The following is a 26,368-nucleotide window of genomic DNA, read 5'->3' on the forward strand; positions in this document are numbered from 1 at the left end:
TCTGTGAGAGAGTGTGAGAGTCTGTGAGAGAGTGTCTGTGAGAGTCTGTGAGAGAGTGTCTGTGAGAGTGTGTCTGTGAGAGTCTGTGAGAGAGTGTCTGTGAGAGTCTGTGAGAGTGTGTCTGTGAGAGTGTGTCTGTGAGAGAGTGTCTGTGAGAGAGTGTCTGTGAGAGTGAGTCTGTGAGAGTGAGTCTGTGAGAGAGTGTCTGTGAGAGTCTGTGAGAGTGTCTGTGAGAGAGTGTCTGTGAAAGAGTGTATGTGAGAGTCTGAGAGAGTCTGAGAGTGTGAGAGAGTCTCTGTGAGAGAGTCTCTGTGAGAGAGTCTGTGAGAGAGTGTCTGTGAGAGAGTGTCTGTGAGCGACATTACACACTGACAACATTGTAGTAATGCAAACTGTGGGGGTGCAGGATGGACTTGACACATAAGGTATGAGAGGCTGCAGAAATGCAACTGCACTGTGAAGTGAAAGAGAAAACAGTGGCAGTGATGAGCAGGGACACAACTTGTGCATGGTGGAATCTCTACTAGGTATGAAAGGAGCGGAATCTACAGAGATTTGCAAAAAACTAAGACAAAAAAATATAAAACAAGAGATAGCAAGGGTTTGTGTACCTGACAGGTCTGAACATAGCCGAGGAGAGCTAAGATGGTGGAAATCTTCAACAGGTTAGAAAAGATGGGGGTTAAGACTAAAAGGGTCACAGGCCATTGAAAGTATAGGTTGAGGCTAGTCGAACAAAGTGCAAGGAATGAAAGGGAGCGGGAAGACAAGCAAAGATCTTTACAACTTATCGAAGTAAAAGAGTCAGGGCCATCTATGTACAGTCTCTGGCAAACTGAATGCAAATGTTTCAATAAAAAAAAGTTTATAAAAAAAAGTAATGCGCTAGTCTCTGTTTAAATGAACATGACCCACAAGACGTAAAGGCAGTGAAACCCTAAATTGAGTGGCGACGTGCAGCTGCGGGAGCTTAAATGAGCGTGCCTGCAGGCTAATTGTTAATTGGGCCTGGCTGTAAACAAGGTGCATGTTGACGGGGATAGTGATTGGGGTGTGGCGATAATTCCGCTAGGCCGGGCGGTGATGTGCACCTGCGGGAGCTTCATTGGGAATCATACACGGCTAATCTCGGTCAGCCGAGAAGCGCTGGAAGGGAGGCAGATGGCGGCTGCGCGCATGCACGCTCCCGTGAACCCAAGCGCTAGGCCACCAAAAGCCTGCTGTGGCAGCACTTTGAAAACCCTGATACTAAATGTCTCGGACAGCGCATGCGCTGGCTCAGCGAGACAAAAGGGAGCGGGAAGACAAGCAAAGATCTGTACAACTTATCGAAGTACAAGAGTCAGGGCCATCTATGTACGGTCTCTGGCAAACTGAATGCAAATGTTTCAATAAAAAACAAAGTTTTAAAAAAAAAGCAATGCGCTGGCTAGTCTGTTTAAATGAACATGACCCACAAGACGCAAAGGCAGTGAAGCCCTAAATAGAGTGGTGACGTGCAGCTGCGGGAGCTTCATTGAGCGTGCCTGCAGGCTAATTGTTAATTGGGCCCGGCTGCGAAGTAAACATGGTGCATGTTGAAGGGGATAGTGATTGGGGTGTGGCGATAATTCCTCTAGGCTGGACGGTGATGTGCACCTTCGGGAGCTTAATTGGGAATCATACACGGCTAAGCTCCGTCAGCCGGGAAGCGCTGGAAGGGAGGCAGATGGCGGCTGTGCGCGTGATCGCAAGCGCTAGGCCACCAAAAGCCTGCTGCGGCAGCACTTTGAAAACCTGATACTAAATGTCTCGGAGCAGCGCATGCGCTGGCTCAGTGAGACCTAAAAAGTGACTTGTGCCCATAACTTCATACCGGTGCCAAAACAGAAAATATGTTGAGTATATATATGGCTGCTCAGTTCGGTACGTTTATTAAAATAACGTACTGAAGCAACTGATGAAAAGATAGCCCGAACCTAAAAGTGCACGAATATATAAAGTGTAGGCATTCCGAAGCATCCAAGGTGATAAACGGTGACCCGAACTGAAAAGAGCTCAGCATTCTTGATCAGAATCATGTGGACATTTAGAGAGGATAATCAAGTCTGTTAGAACGCAGCGGACTCGCGGGTTAACAAAAAGTGAAACTGACGAATTTAAAATATGAAGTGAAAAATAAACAAAGGATATACGGCAAGCTTACATGTTAATACACGTGTATAGATGTATATCATGCTTTAACGCTCACCTTGCTGTGCCGAAATTAACCTTGTGCATTGGAATCAAATAAGGACTCTGGCAGTAAACGCTCTTTTCTGGATGTCTCTGACTATTTAAATCGTGAAAGTCGGAAGACAACTTATCGAAGTAAAAGAGTCAGAGCCCTCTATGTACGGTCTCTGGCAAACTGAATGCAAATGTTTCAATAAAAAAAAAGTTAAAAAAAAAAAGTAACGCACTAGTCTCTGTTTAAATGAACATGGCCCACAAGACGCAAAGGCAGTGAAGCCCTAAATTGAGTGGCGACGTGCAGCTGCGGGAGCTTTATTGGGAATCATACATGGCTAAGCTCGGTCAGCCGGGAAGCGCTGGAAGGGAGGCAGATGGCGGCTGCGCGTGTGCACGCTCGCGTGCACTCAAGCGCTAGGCCACCAAAAGCCTGCTGTGGCAGCACTTCAAAAACGCTGATACTAAATGTCTCAGAGCAGCGCATGCGCTGGCTCAGCGAGACCTAAAAAGGTAATGAACAAATTTAAACATAAAATCAATGTCTAAGTAAAGGTAACATGTGAAAGCAGATGCAGGCAGTTATGTTCAGTGGTCCATGCGGGGGTAGGGGAAGGTTTGAGGGGCACCACATGCTCAAACTATTTTACTTATTTTCAGAAAAACTGTTCTCCTGCTTTTTGTGAAAAGGCAACTGTCCTGGTTTATTCGGAGAGTTGAAATGCTTCAGCTTAAGTGTCAGGCAGGTGTTGTGAAACCGAGGCAAGGGCAGACAGCTAAACAAGCCTTCTGGCCAGTGTACCTGCTTAACTGAAAAATATATAAATGTGCAAATGTAAATGGTACATGGAAGCGGGTATTGGCTTTAATTGATGGAATCACTTGAAGCTTCTTGACAACACAGATTTATTCTTTTTGGGAGATATTGAAAAGTGGATACCAGCTCAGCTGTGAAGTGTGTGCTTTTAAAGGACTGTTGTAAAAAGACATTGCTTCCTGATGACACATTTATTCTTTTTGAGAGGTTTTATAAGGTAGCTACAAGCTAAGCTGGGATGTGTGTGCTTCCAAATGACCCTACTTGGATGTTCACAGTGCTTTCTGTCAGACTGGGACCTTGTGGCTCTAAACACATACAAGTTACTATTCTCCACTGGACCAACCAGGATTCAATTCTATGGCTCTCTGGTTCAGTGCATTAACTAATAGAGGTCCCGCGTGGACAGCTTGACAGACTCCTGTTAGTGCTCTTCCATTTCTGGTGCTTTGCAGCAGTTTTAAGATCGTCTTCGAGTTTCTCGCTGCTCCAATGGGTGTAATTTCTGATATTTATGTTTTACTTGCCTTCATTGCGCGCAAGAAAGTGTCTCTCATAGTTGTTGGATGTCAGTCATAATTTCACTGAAATTATGAAATTGTCACATATAAGCACTCTAAAACCTTGGCAGCTATGTACAAGGGACCTCACTGTCACGTGGAAACGCCCAATGTAGCATCTGAATGAGCACATATGAAACATTCCAGTGCCGTGTGATGTGCCCTGCCAGCTCGCCCTCACCAGCAGATCCTGGCACATTTCATCTTTTGGTTTTTTAGCAGCTGCACAGCCCCCCTGCCCTCTAGAGATCTGAAATGACCATACAGCAAGGGGAATTCACATTACAGGTAAGTGTAATTACTTTCAATTGGATGTAATCATATGTCAGGCCATTGCTCAATATTTGTGTCTTGGAACTCTGGTGATATACAGCATCAAGATGCAAATCTCACTACTTACTGAGCAGTGGAAACTGACCAGCTGTATGAAATCTATATCTGAAGGAAGTGACAAGCTGCAAACAGTGTAAGTAAGACATCTCCTTTTCTGTTCTTTTCTGACCCAGGATCAAGGAGGAGTTTGTTCCATCACCAAGGGAATAGTGGCAGGAGATGTAATTATTTACAGGGCGTTATACTCTCAACCAAAACACTTTTGTCTTTCTATAGTAGAAACCCCTGTGGGGTCTCATTCCCAACCAAAACACCTTTACTTTTCTATAGTGGACAGATCGTTTGGTGTTGCGACAGTGGGCCTGGTTTACTCGTTTAAGTGCTGTACTTGACTACTTGTACTCTAGTTTGTTACAAAAACAAGTTATATTTAGAAAATGATGTGGTCTTTCTTCTATACCTTAAATGGAAATATGTTTTATCTAAATATATTTAAGTTTTCAATAGTTTTTATTGCGTTTTGAAAAATAAGTACAGAACTTCAGAAAGGAATTCCACTCCGCCCTCTTGCCCGTCTCCCACCTCCAGTGACAGTCATTGAGTGCATGACTTCCGTTAGACCATGTTCCACCCCTCTTCCTTCTCAGGCATATTGCCCTCTACACTAGCCCCTAGTGGCCAATGTCCAATAAACCCAGAGCTTATAATCTTGTCAGACAGTCGAGTGTTATGTGTCGAAGTTAGGCCCATATATCAACACAGCCATCTTTTACTGTGAATGCGTTTCTTACATTGCCTTCCCTTTCACACAATAACCTTTTACACACATTTGCATGTTTGACAATGTTGGATTTGTTTCTCTGTAACTGCTTCGCTTATAAATTCTGCTTCGCTTAACATTATCATCACTCCATGAACACCACGTACAAGGCCTCCACAGACATTGTGCAAATGTTGTTCTATTTTTCATCCACAAGGCGACATGGCTACCTATAGACCATAATAATACACGGGGCTCGCAAGGATGCTTTTCATTGTCAATAAACAAGCATTTCCGGGTTTAGTTAGAGGAGCGCTTTGCTGTCATTGGCGAGGTATCTACATGCTGAAACTTCAGCCCAGTAGCTTGCTGATATCTCCACAATGGTTTTACTCGGATTATGTAGTACGGGTATTCTTGGCAGAACACATACACACACACCCTTTACACTTAGGTTAGGGTCTGCATAGTAAGTTCGCCCAACTTTCTATATTGTTTTATATGCCTGCATATATACACACTGTATTAGCACAATGGTGAAGCTTTTTATTCTATTCATTATCTTGGTGCTTTTAATTGCTTTCATATGCTTCTGTCTATTGATTATTGCAGCACATATATTTTATACAAGAGTCACGTTGGTTCAATAAACATTGAAACTGTCCCTCTCTGTATTCCTTGTGTATTTCTATGAGAATAAGAGAGCACAAGTGACTGAGCGAAAGGGTCCTAGATCTGTTACCACAGTTCCTGGGGGGATCAGGGTTGTCATGTTCAGTGGTTGCCCGATCCATTTGTTACCCACTTAAGTTCGGGGGTACTTATGATGGCACTCTGAGATAGCTGGTTTATAGGACAACATATCCTGAGGGCGTGCATGGATTCAGTTTGGCACCATCCCAACAGTTATGCCATCCACAAACGTGCAGTTACTACTTCTGGGTGGAAACTACATGACAAGAGGCTTCGGTTAGCCTCATTTAGAAAACGTAAAACTGGGTCCCACATTTTGGTAAAGCGAGTTGCATCTCCTGTTAGTTTGTTTGCCACCTTTTCATGAGCGAGGGGGTGCCAGAGACGTTGGAACCAGTTTTGTTAAGTTACCATTGCTTCCTATGTGGTGTTATTTTAACTCCCTAATTCCATTACCTTCTATGGCAGTGTGTTGCAATAACCTGTGAGTGGCAGTTTGTGGTGTTGGACGTACTCCAAGGCTGAGCTGGAGTACATTTATTACTATTATGTGACATCTTTGGATGTAGTAACAATGTTTGCATTTATATATTCCTCCCTACGCCCCTCTTTATTCCTAAACCTGCAGCAGATCCAATTTATGTGTAAGTAATCTCCATTTTGCAGCTACTTCCCGTCTCACCCACATTAACCACACAAAATGTTCTGGAAAGCTCCACACATGTAGCGGTCACCTCTGCTCAGAAAAGACAGTCGAGGCGGAGGTGTCCGCAAGTAGGTTAGTGAATAGCATTTTGTAGTACGAGTAATACTATTGCTGTACTACGCATGCACTACAAATGTAATACTACAATGGTATTACTCACATACTACAAAATGAAATACTACTGTGGGATTTCTTACATGCTACAAAATGAAATACTACAGTGGGATTACTTACATGCTACAAAATGAAATACTACCGTGGGATTACTTACATGCTACAAAATGAAATACTACCGTGGGATTACTTACATGCTACAAAATGAAATACTACTGTGAGATTACTTACATGCTATAAAATGAAATACTACCGTGGGATTTCTTACATGCTACAAAATGAAATACTACCGTGGGATTTCTTACATGCTACAAAATGAAATACTACCGTGGGATTACTTACATGCTACAAAATGAAATACTACCGTGGGATTACTTACATGCTACAAAATGAAATACTACCGTGGGATTACTTACATGCTACAAAATGAAATACTACAATGGGATTACTTACATGCTACAAAATGAAATACTACAGTGGGATTACTTACATGCTACAAAATGAAATACTACCGTGGGATTTCTTACATGCTACAAAATGAAATACTACTGTGGGATTACTTACATGCTATAAACATGCACCCTCCCGCCCTCTAGAGATCTGAAATGGTGATACAGGAAGGTGAATTCACATTGCAGGTATGAGTAATTACTTCCAATTTGAGGCAATCATATGTCAGGCCATTGTTTCATATTTGTGTCCTGGAGCTCTGGTGATATACTGAATGAAGATGCACAGCCCACTACTGAGCAATGGAAATTGACCAGTTGTAAACAGCGCATGTAAGACATCTCCTTTTCTTTTTATCTTACCCAGGATCAAGGAGGAGGTTGTCCCATCAACAAGGGAATGGTGGCTGAAAAGGTAATTATTTACCCGGAGAAACCTAGTTTGTTTTAAAACATGTTATTTTTAGCAAATTATATAGACTTTCTTGCCCTTAAATGTAAACATGTTTCATGTAAATATATTTAAGCTTTTCAATAGCTTTTATTGTGTTGTAAAAATAAGTACAGAACTGCAGACAGGCATTCCACTCCGCCCTCTTACCCTTCCCCCACCGCCAATGACAGTCATTGAGTGCATAGCTTCCGTTAGACTATGTTCCACCCCCTCTTCCTTTTCAGGCATATTGCCCTCTGTGCTAGCACCTAGTGGTCAATGTCCACTAAACCCAGAGCTCGTAAGCTTGTCGGACAGTAGAGTCCTCTGTTATCCTCATTTAGATAACGTAACCCTGAGTTCCACATTTATTAATGAGTTGCGTCTCCTCTTAGTTGGTATGCCACCTTCTCATGAGCGAGGAGGTGCCAGAGACTTTGCACCCAGTTTTGTTTAGCTAAGATTACTTCCTACTGGGTGTTATTTTAACTCCCTACTTCCATTACGGTCTATGGCAGTGTGTTATAGTAACCTGTGAGGGGCCATGTGTGGTGTTGGACGTACTCCACGGCTGAGCAGGAGTATATTTAATACTGTTTTGTGAGGTTTTTGGCTGTAGTAACATTGTTTGCATTTGTATATCCCTCCCTACACCCCTCTTTATTCCTAAACCTGCAGCTGCTCCAATTTATGTGTAATTATTCCCCATTTTGAAGCTCCGCCCTTTGCCCCACCCACATTTACTACAAAAACGTAGACGAACATGTTGGGGGAGCTCCACACATGCCGCGAAGAACTCTGCACAGAAAAGATAGTAGTGGCTGACAAAATGTAATACTAGTGTGATATTACTCACATACTACAAAACGCAGTTTGTGAATCAAGCCCTCTGTTTCAGCACTTCTCAGCTGCAGACTTTTAAAATCTCCTAAAATTAGCGCTGCTGATGATGACGCTGCATCTGCTGCTGTCCTCTGTGCTTACAAGTAATCCTTGCCTTTAAGAGGCTAAAGTGGTGTAAGGCCCAGCCCAGATGAAAAGATTGAAGATTGAAGATGTAAGACTTGGCCATTTATCCAGAAGCAGTGACCTTATTGATAGGACCATGGGCCGTATTATATAAATTGTGACGGGGCGCAATGTGCGTTTGCGCCCGCTTTGCGCACCCCCGAACAGAAAAGGCCGCAGACGATTGTGCGGCTCCTTCTGTAATACTAGTAGTGCTAGTGCACATAAAGCGCCAGCGCTATCTTCAAGGGGGCGTTCCCTCATTTGCAAGGGGGCATGGCCCCATGCAAATGAGGGAATCCCTTTGTCTCTACACCTGAGACGTATTAAAGACGCAGGTGCAGAGGCAAAGAAGCCCTCAGGAGGCGCACTAACAGTGCGCCACCAAAAAAGGTGACGCACTGTCAGTGTGCCTCCTGGGGGCAGCCCTCTGCAGGCGGTAAAGGGGGTCCTATGGACCCCGCCAGACATCCCATTGCAGGTTGGTGCAGTCATTGACTGGACCTGCCTGCAAGGGAATCTCAGAAGACAAAACTGCCTGAGACCACACTGTCCCTTGGACAACCCAAATGCCAACTGTAGGTTGTGAAAGGGCACGCTTGAAACATTTCAATGCTGCATAGTGTGCCCTACAGCTCACCCTCACCAGCAGAGCCTGGGACATTCCATCTTTTGGTTTGTTAATAGTTGCACAGCCCTCCTGCCCTCTAGAGATCTGAAATGGCCATGCAGCAAGGTGAATTGGCATTGCAGGTAAGTGTAATTACTTCAAAATTGATTCAATTATATGCCCGATCATGGTTAATTGTCTTGTGTCTTGGAGCTCTGGTGAGATACTGCAAACCTCACTACCGAGCACTGGAAATTGGCCAGCTGTATTCCATCAAGTGACGACCAGCAAACACCCAGGATCAAGCAAGAGTTTGTACCATCAACAAGGGAATGGTGGCTGGAAAGGTAATTATCAATCCAATGTCACAATCCCAACCAAAACACTATTATCTTTCTTAAATAAGAAAGATCACTTGGTGTTCTGACAGTGGGCCTGGTTTAGTTCTAAATTGCGGGAGACATCCATTACAACGCGGTCTTTACACTGCGATACGTTTACAACGTGGCCATTACAACGCAAGTCGTTACAACGACTTGCGCTGGATGGCGCTATACACTAAGGAATAGTATGATTTACTATTCCAACACCTTCCCTACTGTTACGTAGGCTGGAGTTGGAATAGTAAATCATACTATTCCTAAGTCCAGCGCCTCTAGCGCAAGTCGTTGTAACGTATCGCGGTGTAAAGCTTGCATTGTAACGCATACATTCGTAAAATGCTGTCCTTGAGTACTTGTGACCTAGTTTATCACAAAAAACATGCTACGTTTAGCAAATGATATTGTCTTTCAATGCCTTAAATGTAAATATGTAAATATATTTACGGTTTCAATAGTTTTTATTGCCTTTTTAAAAATAAGTACAGAACTTCAAACGGGCTTTCCCGTCTTAACTCCTACCGAAAAAATGTCTTCCCAACCTGACCCTCTGCCCTCTTGCCCTTCCCTCCACCCCCAGTGACAGTCATTGAGTGCTTGTGCTCTGTAAGGCCATTCGCCCCCCACCTTACTTTTTAGGCATGTTGCCCTCTGTACTAGAGCCCAGTGGCCAATGTCCAATAAATCCAGAGCTTGTAATCTTGTCAGATAGTAGATGTAATGACCCCGAGTCCCACGGAGGCGGGAACCCGGACAAGGCCTAGAAGCAAAGCCACACATTGTATCACCTTCTGGCCAGGCATGGCCAGAGGGCTTAAATAAATGGGCCGGGGTCAATTGTGACTTCCGGCTCACACTGCAACACTGAGTTTGTGTGTCTTTACTGGCGGCCGCTGTTGGGCCCACTGTTCGTACCTGCACGCACCCTGTAACACTGGCGATGATGGTGGTGGCTGGTAAGAACCCCGTCTAGCATGCTTGAACCCTGCAATTCCTGCCCTGCCGCTCAGTGCTGGAGACACACCGAGCTACCCAGCGGCCCTGCCTGCATCCTGCCGGAGTGACGTGCCACTGCCGATCACCCCACACACTGCCTGCTGCACTGTGCGACCCGCAGTTGCACGACGTCCTGAAGAGCGTGGTGTCAGCGTCAGCGGGAGAAGGTACAGCGGCCTGCATACGCTGCTCGCAGTGCCTGCGTACACGTGCGTCTCGCCCTCTGCTAGCTGCAAGGGTCCGCGAGCCAGCAACGACGCTGTTGCCCACCCGGGAAACCGTCCACGAGTGCGCCTGTCTGCGCTCTGGCCCAGGGCCCCCAGCGGCAGGAGAGTGCAGCTGTCTGCATAGCACACGGTCCAGCACAGCCTCTGTCACAAGGCCCAAGCGCAGGACGCTGCAGAACCCCAGAACACGTGGTACTGGGAGAGAAAGGGCAGAGGAACACAGCACTAAGAAAAAAAAAGGAGAAAACACATAAAAAGAGACACCATTTACCACAGCAGCAAGATCTACAGGGGAACACCCATAAAGGCACCACACCAAAGTGTCCTATCAAAGTATAGAAAACAGGAGAACATGATCATATAAGGCAGTATGACTGATGCAGCAGCACAGGCAGCCCCACCACCGCCTTTGGTACAACCAGGGCTACAGGCCAGCCAGCAGCATATCCAGGCCAACACACAGCCCACCCAGATCAATGATCACCTTCATCAAACTGATAGACCCGTCCACGGCATCTCCAAGGTGGAAAATATGGATAAGCTGTCTAGACAACATTTCACTGTGATGCGGGAGACAGACGCCGCCGAGAAAAGGTCCCAACACAGCATTTTGCAGGTGAGGAGATATACAAGATAATTGCGTACCTGCCTAACACCGGACCCGCGAATGATTACAACGCTGCTGTCAGGGCCCTCAAAATGCATTCCGACACTCAGTTGAATCCCGATTATGAGAGGTTCAAACTACTCCAGGCACGGCAAAGAGTAGGAGAGTCAATGGACACATTTAATGCACGCCTAAGGGATCTAGCCAGCACATGCGTAGACGATGATCAGAATAAGCAGGTGAGGGCACAAGTCATACAGGGATGCCACAATAATAACCTTCAAACCCTCATCCTCCGTCAGCTTGGAATGTCATTGGAGGAGATCCTTATCATGGCAAGATCACATGACTTGTCAGATGCAAGGGCGACGGAAATGGATATGGCCATCATCCAAAGGCCAGAGAAGTCCACAACTATTAAAACAGAACGTGCCGACACACTCCGGACCCCAAACAAAGAAAACCGAGGACGATGGCGAGCAAGGAGCCCAGCAGGTTCACAATGCAGATAGGAAGGAACACCCACAGGAAGAATGCCCAGCTCAAGGGAGGACATGTGTCAAATGTGGCACCCCCAACCATTTCGCAGTCGCGTGCAGAGGTGGTCCGAGGAGCACGAGGAAGGAGACCACCCTCTAAGGAAGTGAGACAACTGGCACTGGAAGAAACCGAAAAAGTGAAGACAGCAAAGACCCTGTCACGGCAATGGTATCTAGAAGACTCGTCTACGGAGAAAGAAGGTGAATGCTACCTCATCTCTTTCGCCAGAGACCTAAAAGGGAGGAGACGCCTGCAACCCACGTGCGTCATAGACATTGCAAGGTCCAGAGTCACTGCACTAATTGATACAGGGGCCTCCGTGAATGTCATGGGGAGTCAACAGTACAAACAAATCCGGCCCAAACACCTGCTGATCCCTTCACATGTCAAGATCATCACCTACCACAGCCAAACGCCGCTCCCCTGACAGGCAAGATAACTGTGCCAGTAAGATCAGGTCAAGAAGTCACAACGACGTTCCACATAGTAGACAGAGAAGCTGACACGCTAGTAGGTAGCCACACGGCCCAACAGCTCGGCCTTATCATGTTCGCCCAAGCCATCAAGGCGCTGCAAACATAAGACATCCTGGAGTTGTTCCCCCAGCTGTTCAGAGGACTATGGTGCATGAAGAGGCCAGCCGTCAAATTACACATTGACAAGGCCTTGAATCCAATAGCACTGCGTCACAGACGCATACCGTTTCACCTACAACCAACAGTAGAACAGGAACTCCACAGTCTGGAACAACAAGGAGTGACTGAGAAGGTTACCGGGCTGACCCTGTGGGTCACGCCTATGGTGATAGCCGAGAAGCCAAAACAACCCGGGAAGCTGACACTACACATTGATATACGCCTGCCCAACCAGGCGATTTAAAGGGAAGGGCACATCACCCCAACGGTCGATGACATAGTCGCCGATCTCAATGGATCCCGATGGTTCTCTATATTGGACCTCAATACCGGCTATCATCAGTTGAAGCTGGCAGAGGAGAGCCGGTACATCACAACCTTCTCGACCCACATAGGACTGCATCGCTACAAGAGGTTACACTTTGGGATTTCGTCCACAGCCAAGATATTCCAAAATGTGGTGCGTGTGATGTTGTCAGGCCTCCAGGGAGTTCAAAATATAAGTGATGACATCCTGATACATTCGGCAACCATAGAAGAACACCACCAACACCTTCGAGCTACGTTGCAGCGGCTTTCTGACAATGCTCTTCCAAAACACAATTCAATTCTTCTGGAATGTCTTCAGCCAAGATGACGTCCAAGTTGAGCCCCCGGAAATCTCATGCCATCTAGCAAGCACCGGCCCGACTATCGCATCAGAAGTACGCAGCTTCCTCAGAACGGCCACGTACTGTGGGTGGTTTATACCCAATCTTGTCACGATCGCTGAGCCATTAAGAGCCCTCACCATGGCATATTTTGACGCCACCCGAATGACTGAACTCCTGGTGGATGCCAGCCCGGTGGGTCTCGGAGCGCTCCTAACACAGGAAACTGAACCAAGCAAATGGGCACCCCTTGCTTTTGCAAGTAAAGCCCTTACCCCAAACAAAGCATGCTACTCTCAAATCAAGAGGGAAGTGCTTGCAATCAAATGGGCGCGCGACCACTTCCATCTATACATCAGCGGCCATTCTGAGTCGTGACCGACCATCAGCCACTACTTCCCTTATTCAAAGGTACAGCTCCTCATCCCCCGCCAAGGATTGAACGGTGGGCCATACAAATGCAACATTACCAAATGGAATTAGTATACCGCCCGGGAGCGAAAAAAAACCCAGATTTCCTCTCAAGGCATCCACCCAGTCAGGGGCAAAAAGACAACAATCAAGACCAGACGACAGGAGAATACGTTGACATGATCTCACAGTGGGCATGTCCCCACACCCTCGCCATCGAAGAGATCAAAGCAGCGACCACTGAAGACCCATTTCTAAGCAAAGTGATGGCCTCCCTGCAGAAAGAATCTTGGGACAACTTTCTACGTGACACCAGCAAGTGGGACGGACAAGAGAGAGAGCGCCTAGTAAAACTGTGGAGGGTGAGAGATGAGCTGAGCGCAGCAGCAGAAGGTCTAGTGTTGTGAGGATCCTGAATCGTCATTCCAGCGATCCTCCAAGAAAGAGCGACAGCCCTCGCCCACGAAGGGCACCAAGTGACCATGCACATGAAGTCCCGCATGAGAGAGAAGGTATGGTATCCGAGGCTAGAGACAGCCGTGGACGACCTGGTCGGAAACTGTTGAACCTGTCAGCTCACTAGCAGCCAGGAATCCCCTGCTCCTGTAATCACAGAAGCGCCGACCGCCACACCCTGGTCACAAGTCAGCCTCGACTTTGGGAGCTTCCCAGATGGGAGAGTAACAGCTGTGATCATAGACAGCTATTCAGAGTATCCTCTAGTGGAAGTGATCCACTGCCTTCACGCATTTACAACCCGTCTTGGAAAAGACATTTGCACTTTTTGGTTTACCCCACGAATTGAAAACTGACAACAGCCCTCCCTTTCAGGGAGGAGAGTTCAAAGAGTTGCTCACGTTACTAGGGGTACACCATCGTCGCATCACGCCACAATGGCCACAAACCAGCGGCGTCACTATGGGGATGCGGACCGCACCGGGTGACACCCTCACATGGGGTGACACCAACAGGGCCGGTGTGCGCAGAGAAACCTAACCTTTTAGGAGGAGGAGGTGCCTGTGCGCAGTGCGCACTGTCTCCTCTCCTTTCTTTTATTTGCTTCCCTGTGAAATGGATCCAAAAAAGAAAATCACTTTTGCTGGAAATCAATGTTGTTTTTTTCTGACATTTAATTCCAAAATGCAGCATCGGGAATAAAAGTTTAAAATTATGAAAAATAAATAACTAAATAAAGTAAGACAGAGTGGTAGCAAACTGTCCAGATTGATTTTATTCACACCCAAACACATTAGCGCCACTTTTCCATTGTTTGCCAGTGAAGCGCTATTTTTGTTGTCTTGGCTTTGTTTTCCCTGGGCTTGGAACTAGTGCACCAATCCTGGAGGTACTGCAATGTAAGGATTGAAAAACAAAATTTGTACTGCTGCTCTGTATCTAGGGATGTTGTCTTTTTATACCATACTGCTTACGTTTTGTAAGGATACAAGCAATGGCCATTGAAATGGGTCCATTCAGGGCCCTGTTGTCATGTCCTTAACTTTTCAGGCAAAAACACTCACTGATTTCTGAACAGTGAGTGTAAACGCGTTAAGGTAACCATGTTGTTCCTGCTTACATTTCACATGGTTTGCAAAATTTTGCATTCCCTATGATTGTTTGCTTTTTCCAGGATGCTGTCACTTTTTTTTGTAGGCCACATATTGCTCTTGCCCAGTGCGTAATTTAAATTGAGCCGCATCCAGGTGTTTATAGCTGGCAACAATTGGGTTGTAGTTGAAGGCAGTCTGAGTTTTTCTCAGTGGGGCAGTATGGTGTTCAGTGGGGGAGAGGATGTGGCACTATGGCCAGAGCTGCTGAATTTGGAACTGGGGAACCAGGTTCAGCCTTAATAAACAGTCCGCCAGACCACTCTCCTGAGAGAGCACTTTCTCATGCTAGACCTTAGAAGGCTTTGCAAGACATTAGAAGCCCCGGTGTCGTAGCACCAGCAGGTGGACACTAGCATGACAAGTGTAGGTTAACCTTCAAGGCTTGTCCACCACTATTCATACTGAAGTTCACCTCCAGTCTTGCGCGCAGGCCTATGAAGCAGTACACCCTAGAACACTGACCCTGTCACTGAGATCACAGGACCCTTGAGAAGGGCCAGCTCTAGGGCGGTGCAACCGGTGTGACCGCACCAGGTGCTCACTTTAGGTGGAGGCATCATTTTTGCAAGTATATTATGGTTTTAAAAGCGCTTGCTGCCTCCTTCCTGGCCTCCAGTAATTTTTCGGTAACAATAAAAATGTCATGATGACTCTGGTGATTAATGTTCTTCCTAGAGAGAGATTGGAATTTTGTCTAATGGAAGATTTGACTCATGAAAAGGTAGCTCAGAGGGTTAATGTACCTGCTGCAAAGAACATGTTTCATGCAGATCACAAAGTGTACATAATGTAAATAGGCGAGTGGGCTACTGCTTTTGTCAGAGAGACTTACTTGCAGTTTATAAGTTAAAATCCTAACATAGAACAGTGAGCTATTAACTGTCATCTACTCCGCAGCAACACAAGTCACATTTTTTATTAACTTTTGATACGTTTGAGCTACAAACAATTTATTAGTTTAAATGGTCAGATCATGCTGCAGATCATGCATTATGAGGCAAATATGGCAGAGCCATTATTATTTAGAAAACATTTGCAAACTAGGATTTTTAGCCATTCATGTTTGAACTGCTGTTTTGGAAAAGGGAGAAGTGCTGATGACAGAAACTCCATGGCTCGGAGACAAATGGCTTGTGCTTCCACATTTTATCGTATTTGGGGACATTCTGTGATTAGAAGCATATCCCACTTTGTGAACACATTTTACTGTCAATAACTCATTATAACCTTAAATAATCATGTGTATCCATTGGTTGATAAAACTGGGCAGTGAAACCAAACAAATACAAAAAATTGGGATGTTTCCGCATTCTGGCCACGCCTCTGGCTCTGCCTACTGATCCAATCCTTGGGTTATTCCCGCCCTCTGATTCTCCGCCCACAGTTCCCCCACTTCGACCACTGATTTATCGTGTTGCTGGATAGTGGGAACACCACACCAGTAAAAAGTACCATACCTATGATATTATAAATTCCAAAAAACTGTTGACTAGCTGGTAGCCCACTGTACAACCTGATTAATGAATCATTATCACACTGTTGTTAACAGGCACATTTTGTAAATATAGGACCTACATTTACAAACGTTACTAAGGATTCTGTATGGTCCCGTTATTTGCCAACTGTGTCCACTGGCGGACTCGGGCGGAGGAGTTCCATGCGGTAAGTCGTGAGGGGTGACACCATGAGTTACCCGCACCGGGTGACACCAACCCTAGTGACGCCACTGCCACAAACCAACGGTGAAGTTGAGCGCTTCATGAGGACACTAAACAAGATCCTACGAATCGCAGTGGCCGAACAAGCTGACCCCGAAACAGCACTACAACGCTTCTTGCGAGAATACCACAGCACACCTCACTGCACAACTCAGAGATCTCCGTGGTCCTTGATGCTTGCTGGACATCCGAGGGACACCATCCCTGTGGCCAAAGCGTGGTCCCCAGTGCCCTATGAACCAAACAACACCTAGGTTCAGCGGAAAAGGAATAATGAGCACGCCAGTCGACAGCTGGGAGCCAAGACTCGCATCATCATCATGCCTGGGAGCTGTGTGCTGGTGCGGAATCGGTACAGTGGGGGGAAGTTCAAGACAGCATATTAAGCAGGTCTGTGAACTGTCCTACGAGTGAACGGCACTGCGATTACCGCCCAAAAGGGTACAGACATAAAAAACAGAAACGTCTCCTGGTTCAAGGAGGTGCCACCATCTGGTGTAGACGAAGATGAGTCCAGTTATGTCAGACAAAAAGAAGAGGCTACGGGTGAAATGTCTTCCATCCCCACTGGAGATCAGAGTGCGGCAAACCCTTTTCAACCATCCGCCACGACCATCAACCAAGCGCTGACACAGTCATGCCATCACCACAGAGTCTGCGGTCCAGCCATGAGAGTTATAACTTGAGACCACACCCCCCTCCCAGTCGGAGGCTCCAAGACTTTATCTGTTGACTTCGCAATTTTGGGGAAGGATGTAATGACCCCGAGTCCCACTGAGGCGGGACCCGGGACATGGCCCAGAAGTAAAGCCACACATTGTATCACCTTCTGGCCAGGCGTGGCCAGAGGGCCTAAATAAACGGGCCCGGGTCGCTTGTGAATTCCGGCTCACACTGTGACACTGAGTGTGTGTGTCTTTACTGGCGACCGCTGTTGGGCCCACTGTTAGTCCCTGCACGCACCCTGTAACAGTAGGTACTCCTCATTTAGGTAACGTAACTCTGAGTCCCACATTTTGTTAAAGCAAGTTGCATCTCCTCTTAACTCATATGCCACCTTTTCATGAGCGAGGAGGTGCCAGAGACGTTGGAGCCAGTTTTGCTTGGTTAACATTACTTCCTATGGGGTGTTATTTTAACACCCTACTTCCATTATCTACTATAGGAGTGTGTTACAATACCCTGTTTGTTCTCCATGTTTGGTGTTAGACATACTCCAACGCTGAGCTGGAGTATATTTACTAATGTTTTGCAACGTCTTTGGCTGTAGTAACCTTGTTTGCATTTGTCTATCCCTATCTAAACCCCTCTTTATTCCCTCTCCTACAGCTGGCTCCCATTTATGTGCAAGTAATCCGCATTTTACAGCTATTCCCGTCTCACTCACATTTACTACAAAAACATAAACCTACGTGTCAGGAGACCTCCACACATATGGTGGAGAACTCTGCACAGAAAAGATGGTAGTGGCGGAGGCTGAGGGGTCCGCAAGTATGTTAGTGAATTGCATTTTCTAGTACCTGAGTAATACTACTGTGGTATTACAAAATGTAATACTACTGTGGGATTACGCACAAACTTCAAATGCAATCTGTGAATAAAGCCCTGTTTCAGCACTTTTCTGTTACAGGCTTTTAAAATCTCCCAAAAATCCTCACTGCTGATGATTATGCTGCATCTGCTGCTGTCCTCAAGTAATCCTTGACTTTAAGAGGCTAAAGCGGTGTAAGGCCCAGACAGATGAGAAGATCAATGATTTAAGACTTGGCCATTTATCCAGAAGCTGTGACCTTACTAATAAGACCAGGAGTGTGATCACTTAAGGCTGTCAAAGCTCAGGAGACAATACCCGCTAACCTGCTAGGGACTACACTGTCCCTTGGGCAACCCAAATGCCCCTTCTAGGTTCGGAAAGGGCACCATAAAAATATTCCAGTGCTTGCATAGTGTGCCCAGCCAGCACACCCTCACCAGCAGAGCCTGGCACATTCCATATTTTGTTTTTTTAATAGTTGCTCAGCCCAACTGCCCTCTAGAGATCTGAAATGGTGATACAACAACAGAAATTCACATTGCAAGCAAGAGTAATTACTTAAAATATAATTCAATTATGTGCCAGATCATTGTTCAATGAGTTGTGTCCTGGAGCTATGGTGATATACTGCATGAAGATGCAAATCCCACCACTGAGCACTGGAATGTGACCAGCTGTATTGAATCTATGTATAAAGGAAGTGACAAGCTGCAAACACGCAAGTCAGACATCTCCTTTTCATTTTTTCTTACCCAGGATCAAGCAGGAGGAGTTTGTCTCATCACCAACGGAAGGGTGGCTGGAAAGGTAATTATCAACCCAAAGTCACACTCCCAACCAAATCACCCTTAGCTTTCTTAAATTAGAATGATTACTTGGTATTCTGACAGTAGACCTGGTTTGTTGTAAAGTGCTGTCCTTGACTACTTGTGACTTAATTTATCACAAAAGCATGTTACGGTTAGCACATTTCAGTGTCTTTGCATGTCCTAAATGTAAATATATTTAAGATTTCAATATTTTTTATCAAGTTTTGAAAAATACCTTCCCAACCTGACCCTCCGCCCTCTTGCCCTTCCCTTCACCCCCAGTGACAGTCATTGAGTACATGAGTACTATTAGACCATGTTCCACCCCTCATCCGTTTCAGGCATATTGCCCTCTGAACTAGCGCCTAGGTGGCCAATGTCAAATAAGCCCAGAGCTTGTAATCTTGTAGGACAGTAGATGCCTCTACTATCCTCATTTAGATAATGTAACACTGAGCTCCACATTTTGTTAAAGGGTTGCGTCTCCTCTTAGTTGGTTTGCCACCTTTTTAACTCCCTGCTTCCATTATGTTCTATGGCAGTGTGTTGCAGTAACCTGTGAGTGGTGAGTTCTGGTGCTGGACGTACTCCACGGCTGAGCTGGAGGATATTTATTACTGTTTTGTGACATATTTGTCTGTAGCAATAATAGGTGGGGATTCTTCGATAGGGCTCTGGGGTCGCGCCCCTCTGAAATTCCAATTTACATAAAAAAATATTAAATAGATCGATTTATTGAGAAATACTATCGAATCTCTAAACAAATTGAGGTATTTACGTCTGGGCTGTCTGTCCTAGGCTGCCTACCCCGCATCACTCTGAAGCAGGAGACGGAAGCCAGGCAGTAAATCAACTTTCTGCACTGTGACGCACAGTCCAGGGCTTACCATTTTAAAGCCCTTCATTGCAATTGTGGTCTATGGTGGTATCCACTGTAGGCCAGTGATGCTATTAGCATCATGGTTTATGGAGTCGGAGTCTTCATCCATGCGTGATGCCAGACGTTTATCACTCCCACCCTTTCCTTTCTTCACACTTAGGAGTGGATGTAAGCACGTGTGATTTGGTACCTTGCCCTTGGTAATGGTAAGTGTTAGAATGCTATTCATGTGTTATGTATTTTGTGCTGAGACCCCTCGTCATGCTAGCCTCCCTCACTGAGACGCCTCCCTCACTGAGACACCTCACCCCCTGGCTGCAGATTCCTGGCCCCTTTAGAAGTTGCGTTGCTGTATTTGGTCCCCGCGAAATTGATTCAAAAGATGAGCAGGGTTCTTGTTCTCTTGCGAAGTTGATCTAAATATCCAAATCAGATGGAAAGCCCGAATTATGTGCATACAGTAAAGTCAATTATTTGCACTATGGTGTTAAAACAGGCCCTGTCTTCATGCCCTTAACATTAATGCCAAAAACATGGATTGATTTACAAACAAAGGGGCTTCTTTACAAGCACATTGTGCCACCAGTGTGTCACTTTTTCGGACACACCGGCGGCGCAGTGTGCCTGCCGATATTTACAAGGCCACGTAAAGCCACCCTGGGTGGCTTTTCATGGCCTTGTAAATATGGCCCCCTGTCACGCATTACACTGCGTGAAAAGGGTGTTCCATGGGTGTTGCTGGGGGTGTTCCCATGGAACATTCATGGAACCTGATGCAGTCCCTGATTTACAAGTTTTCATAAACCTGAGAATGCATCAGATTCCGGAGGCGTAACAAGGAAAAAAAACCTTTATTTCTCCTGGTTTTTCCTTTTACTACATTTGCTGAATTCTGCAGCACACACAGAAAGAGGAAAACAACTCTTGTGATTGTTTCTGTGCAAGAAGGTCTCTCTTCCTGCTCAAAATTAATCACCCCTACAACTCAGACACCCTTGCACCATGGCGCTAGGGTGTCTGCGTCGGTGCCTATTGTGCACCAGCGCAGGGGAAAAGGAGAGCAATGCGCCGTATGTTTTATCTCTGCCGTGCATCAAAATATTGTAAATGAGGCCCAATGAATATTAAAAACTTAAATGCATATCAGCAATTTAGTTCCTGTCTTATTTCACATGTTTTACTAAATCTTGCATTCTCCAAGAAAGTTAACTATTTCATCATGTGGTGTTTGTGGATTGTTCTTGTGCATCTTATTTCTCTTTCATAGTCCATAGTTTGAGTTGTGCCAGGTGTTAGTAGTAAGGAGGGATACCTTCCACATCAAGCAAAAATGACAGTTGTCCTACCCCGGTAATGACTTCACTTCCATTACCGGGATTTCCAGGCCTATGGGGGCACTCGCCAGAAGTGATGTCACTTCCTGGGGAGTCACCTGACCGTGTTGGGCCACGTGTGTTATGACATCACCCTGGTCATGTGTTAGTCACGTGCTCATGGTTCTACCACGTGGTTAGGGCTATGTGGCATCCCTCAACGAACCAGAGCCCCTGGAGATCAGGTGACCATGATGTGATGTGGAGGAGTAGACCCCATCGTATTATGCTTAGAATACATGTAAGGAGCCCCTAAGCATTTGTTTCAGAAGTTACTAAAACAGCACGCTGTTCATCATTTTGTAATGCACACAGAGGTAAAAGCAGCTGTTATAGAGCATTTTAACAGAACCTTAAAATCTTAGATGTGGAGATATTTCAAGACCACCAACACCTACCTTTATGTGGATGTTCTACAGGGGTTTATAGATGCTTATAACAGAAGCAACAAAACATCTCCTGTAGAGGTAACAACCAATAATTCCTTAGCGGTGTTGAGAATGGTGTACAGGAGCCATTTCACTGCCAAGGTAAAGAAGCTTCTTTTAAAAGGAGGTGATCATGTTAGGGTTTTAAAGTTAAAAGTGGTCTTTACGAAAGGCTACCAGCAGACTTCTAGTAAGGAAATATTTATAGTGAAGAGTGTGGTGCTTAAAGAAGGTATATATATTTAAGGTTAAAGGACTACGATGGCAAAACGGCATTGGGTGCCTTTACAACGAAGAGTTACAAAAGGTACCGGATGATCCATACTGGGTGTACAGGGTTGTAAAGATTCTAAAATGGAAAGGTAGCGGGGCTAACAGACAGGCCTTTGTTAAAGGAAGGGGGCGGTCCGAGAAATTTAACGGTTGGGTGCCGGCAAGTTCCCTGCAGGGTGTGTTGGTATGGGGGCTCTCTGAAGGCGACAATATGGTGACAACAACATTTTATATTACCTTGCCATCCAACACCTTGAAGGACGTTTCTGGACAGTAACATTTCTAATTATATGGTGAAACTGGCTAAACATGTGGACCTAAAAGGGGACAAGGATGTAGCCGTGACCAAAATCCAATACCCAAGAACATGGAATACATTTAGAATGCTCGAGGCCATATTTACCATAAAGCGTGATCAAGAACCCCAGGAACATCCAAGCTGGCTTTCCTCGTGGCTTTAATCCAGCGTTGCGGGGCTTGTCGAGGCCATCAACAAATCCATACCCAGCATCGAAACGTTGTTCACACATTCAGCTAGTATTAGATAACAATAGAAGGAAGGCATTTCTTAAAGCTCCAAACCGCGGTACGGAGTTTAGCTGTATGGTAAATGAAGAGGAGTTTTAGGAACAGTACAGCATATAAAAAACCAGGTAGAGTCGGACCCCATGTGCCCTGATATTAACTAAGGGTTCTATACACTCTGCGTCTATAGTGACATTGTAGAGCCACAGAGAATCAAGATAGTTATTCACCATTGTTAGGATGCGTCCAGGTGAAGGGGAAAAATAGCACAGTGATTAATATTCAATGTATCAAACCTGACTACGTAGCAATTTCTAAAAAACATTTTGACACTATGACTGTCATGATCTTCGACCTTCAATCTGAGCCAGTGTCCTTTAAATACGAAAAAGTTATTGTTAAGCTTCATTTAAGACGGCGACACAACAACGAATATTATGAACTCATCATGGTGATTATGAAAACATATGGCGAACCCGAGCACTAAAGGGACTATTACAGACAGCAGGCCGGATATGGAGGGGCACCATTCTTTCAAGTGGCCCCTGTTATGTATGGGGCGTAACTTGGAGGTTTTTTCCATAGTGTTTTTGAAGAGCTATGTCTCTCTTGAGAAGAGACTATGAAATAGCAAAACCCTATGTTAAAGCGGAGGCCTCAATCATTGCCCAGGATGTGGTGGGATCTGTGACTTCTGTTGTTGCCGAATGCATGAACAAACAACCCCAAGAAGGAGCGGGCCTTGTGCACGGGTCACGCACAAGTAGTAAAAGGAAGCAAAGGTTTTCGAGGCATAGTGGTCCACAGGCTTCCTATAAAAAAGGTGGTGCTCTTCAAAAAGCACTTAGAAAAGAATATCCTTAAGGTGGAGAGAGCCTCGAAGAACAAGAGAACACCCACTAGCATAAATATGTTTTTAAAACACAGCAACCTGAAACATGGCCTATGTACATTGTGCATCGGGAGAATGTGCCAAATCAGAGCTAGACTTGTTTTCTCTAAAGCCCACTCAGACCAGTATTGCAAACTGTATTTTCATAGACGTATCGCCTCTAGTCGATTTGATGCCGTTGGCCCCGACAGAGGTTTTTATGCCAGGATCCACGGATATGAATTTGGATTTCAACAGTACTCTGCTGCATCTTGTTTGTAAAATTGTAAAAACAGGACAGTTTCAACATACCTCCCGCCGCTAAAGTGGCGACGATCGCTTACCCCATAGTGACCATGTTTAATCAGGTGTGCATTACCCTCGGCGATAGACTTGTCAAGCAATGTGATAACATGTATGCCTACGGAGCCTACATTGAGAGTATTCTAAATTACAGCCACAACGCCCTGGACACACAGCTTTCAACAGTGTTCTTCTACAGGGATACTTATGTGAGAGTGGGGGTGTTCCTCCTTTCCCAGAGTTCTGTTCTGGTCAGTAGGATAATTCCTTATTATGACACAACACAGTAATCCAGGTTGGTTTGAGTGAAGATACCTTTTTTTTATTTTCATTCACTACTTGGTTAAATCCATTTCACTCTTTTTTAACTTTTCAGAATGAGTTATTTGAAGACACGTGTTTCGCCCTATATGACAAGTCTTTCTCAAGGATGTGAGTAAAGAGAAAAAGGGTCAATAACTAAAATAAAAGACTCCCATGAGAAAAGGACACCAACAATGTGTTGAAGTGAAGAGGAGAAAAATAAAAGTTTTTATGAGATTTAAAATGTTGTTTATTTAATTCTTCCCAAAAAAGAGAATCTAAAAAAGTTACCTTAAACAAGACATATGGGAAAAGGGTGTAAGAGAACATGCCACTTCCGGGGCAAATCGGACACTTGTTCTATTTAAGATGGTGCTGCCCATTTCCTGTCGTTTTACCCCTGCAGAGTTATTCATCAAGGATTTATCCTGGGACCCCACGAGAGACCTCTCTTGTACTTTTACAAAGTAAGTGTTCGCTGTAGCCCCGTTTTTTCTAGCTCACTGGTCATATCGTCTAGATAATCACCAAGTTGGGGGTCTGCATCCCCAAAATTGCTAAAAAACAAATAACGGAGTCCGAATGTTGAACCTCCCTGCCGAGACTCGAACCCGGTTCCCCAGTTTCGAGGTCGACCGCTCTAGCCATTAGTAATCAAAGATGTATTTTTGCTTTGAGGCCTCGTTAATGCACCATTCAGGAAACCCGATGCCTCCTGCTTAGCTCTGACAAATGAGTTAGTATACTAACTGGGTTGTAGTCCTCTCAAAGTGCCAAATTTCATGTATTTTTTTAAGTTGATATCCTTTCTCTAGGGTCGCCTGTACCTCAATGCTACACCAGGTCCTGGTGAGCACTGTTTGTACGTCAGTGTGTATGCACTCGCTAGTCTCTTTACTTTCGGAGCATGCCCAACACAGGGGGAACATTAGCTTACCAACTACTATGTAAGGTGACATTTAACTAACCCAAAGTATTTGTCTAATGATTCAAAGTCCCTACATATGATGCTGGGGTGACCTAAGGGATATAATATCTTGTTCACAAATGGATAGAGACTTGTGAAATTGCAGTAATGTATTCTCTCACCCTCTCCCATGGCCCTATACAACTGTATAATGTTTGTACGACCTGCAAATAAAGCGCCACAGGGCTTCTAAGGTTCTGGTAACTCATTGCTCTCAATGAAAGAACAGAGTTCCGCATCTGATGTTAAAATATCTAGCCATTTGTGCTCCCAGAGGGATCTCAGAACAAAATTACAGTGATTAACATATTGCGCCTTTAACAGAGTACGCCTATGCAAGTGTTCACATTTTTTCCCCAACAGCTTATTAAACTTGTGGGGTTTGTAGCAGTGGGGACAACGGTGATAAAAGCAACCAATGTATTCTAAGGCCGTTGGCACACTGTTTATTACAGCATACCCATCCAGGAAATTAGGGTCCACACAGTATTCACCACGCTGCAAGGTGTGTTGGATAAAGATGCTTTTCGTGTCAGAGATGTATAAGCCGTTGAGTAGAGGAGGTAGAATATAATTTCTGTGTATGGTTATACAGGTAGGCAAGCACTAGAGCTATGCTTCCAGGTTGTAAAAACATTTGCTAGTAGACATACACATGGGAGGCAGCATGATGCATTGAAAAGGGTCAATGTACTCTATGGATTTTGTCATCTTGGGGGTATTGGGTTTCAGAACTTTTTCTTGTTTTGTCATCTCTACAACAACGCCTTCGAAAAGATTGCAAGCTTTTCCCAAGATCATTACATAAGCCTGAAAGTAAGCTTTCAACTCGGTCTTTAAATGAAATGTCCTTTCGCAGTTTTCACTTTACCACTGTAGAAAACTCTCTTTCTCCTCAGGCATCATATTCTCAACACCGTAGCTGTCGGGCGGAAGTATGGGACCCTCATAATTCTCATTTTCCCAGGTGTTAAAAAAGTGGGGGAAATTACCTTTACAACCTGGAAAACTAAAGACTTTTGGCAACTTGCTCAATTTCATGGGCAGAAAATTCAAAGTATCTATGAACCTTATATGTAAAGGTACAACCATAAGTAGCATCAGTTTGGAGCCCTGGGTGATAAGTTCTGCAGGCATCTTTTCAAGAATCATATTTTGCGAAATAAAGAATGAGTCATATGGTTTGAGTTATGGGCCATGGGGTATACCCTTTGAATTGTGCCTGCATGAATGTGCTAAGGAATTCGTTCACGCAAGAAGGGCCTTCAAACTCCCAGTTTTCATCGGAAGTTAGATGGTGCACAAAAATATAGTTAGGCTGGTGCCATAGGGTCTCTTAGGTACACTCTATATTAAACACTATGTAGTGTTCTGTTTTGGTCTGAGGCCAGCCTTTAGTGATGTAACACATGTGTTCTGTCCCTAGAGGAAAAGATGCCGTACACCGGGGGCATTTCATACCTTTGCATTCGTGGTCGATGGCTGTGTAGCACCACCAACCTGCACTGTCTGTTTTAGGGATGCACTGAATAACCCCAGTGTGTCTGCTCAAGCAATTTTGCGAGCACAGAAAATATTACATCTAGGACATCTCACCTTCTGCTCTGCGACTACGATGCAGCCGTCCCTTTGACACA

The 26,368-nt window shown here is 45.1% G+C and overlaps 1 protein-coding gene across 9 annotated transcripts in view; it reads left to right on the top strand.

Moving 5' to 3' along the window:
* Positions 1-26,368, top strand: part of LOC146863858 (uncharacterized) — a 343,419-nt gene that overhangs the window by 111,877 nt on the left and 205,174 nt on the right. For all 9 annotated transcript variants that reach the window (XR_014976576.1, XR_014976580.1, XR_014976577.1 and 6 more), the window contains 2 exons: positions 7,008-7,055; positions 18,756-18,806. Coding sequence is in view for 4 of the 9 variants with exons in the window: in XM_085640690.1 (XP_085496816.1) it covers positions 7,008-7,055; positions 18,756-18,806 (99 nt within the window). In the remaining 5 variants the exon portion in view is untranslated. The remainder of the gene's footprint in view (positions 1-7,007; positions 7,056-18,755; positions 18,807-26,368) is intronic.

Source organism: Triturus cristatus, chromosome 2_1 (assembly GCF_964204655.1).
Source record: "Triturus cristatus chromosome 2_1, aTriCri1.1, whole genome shotgun sequence".
NCBI classification, from domain to species: domain Eukaryota; kingdom Metazoa; phylum Chordata; class Amphibia; order Caudata; family Salamandridae; genus Triturus; species Triturus cristatus.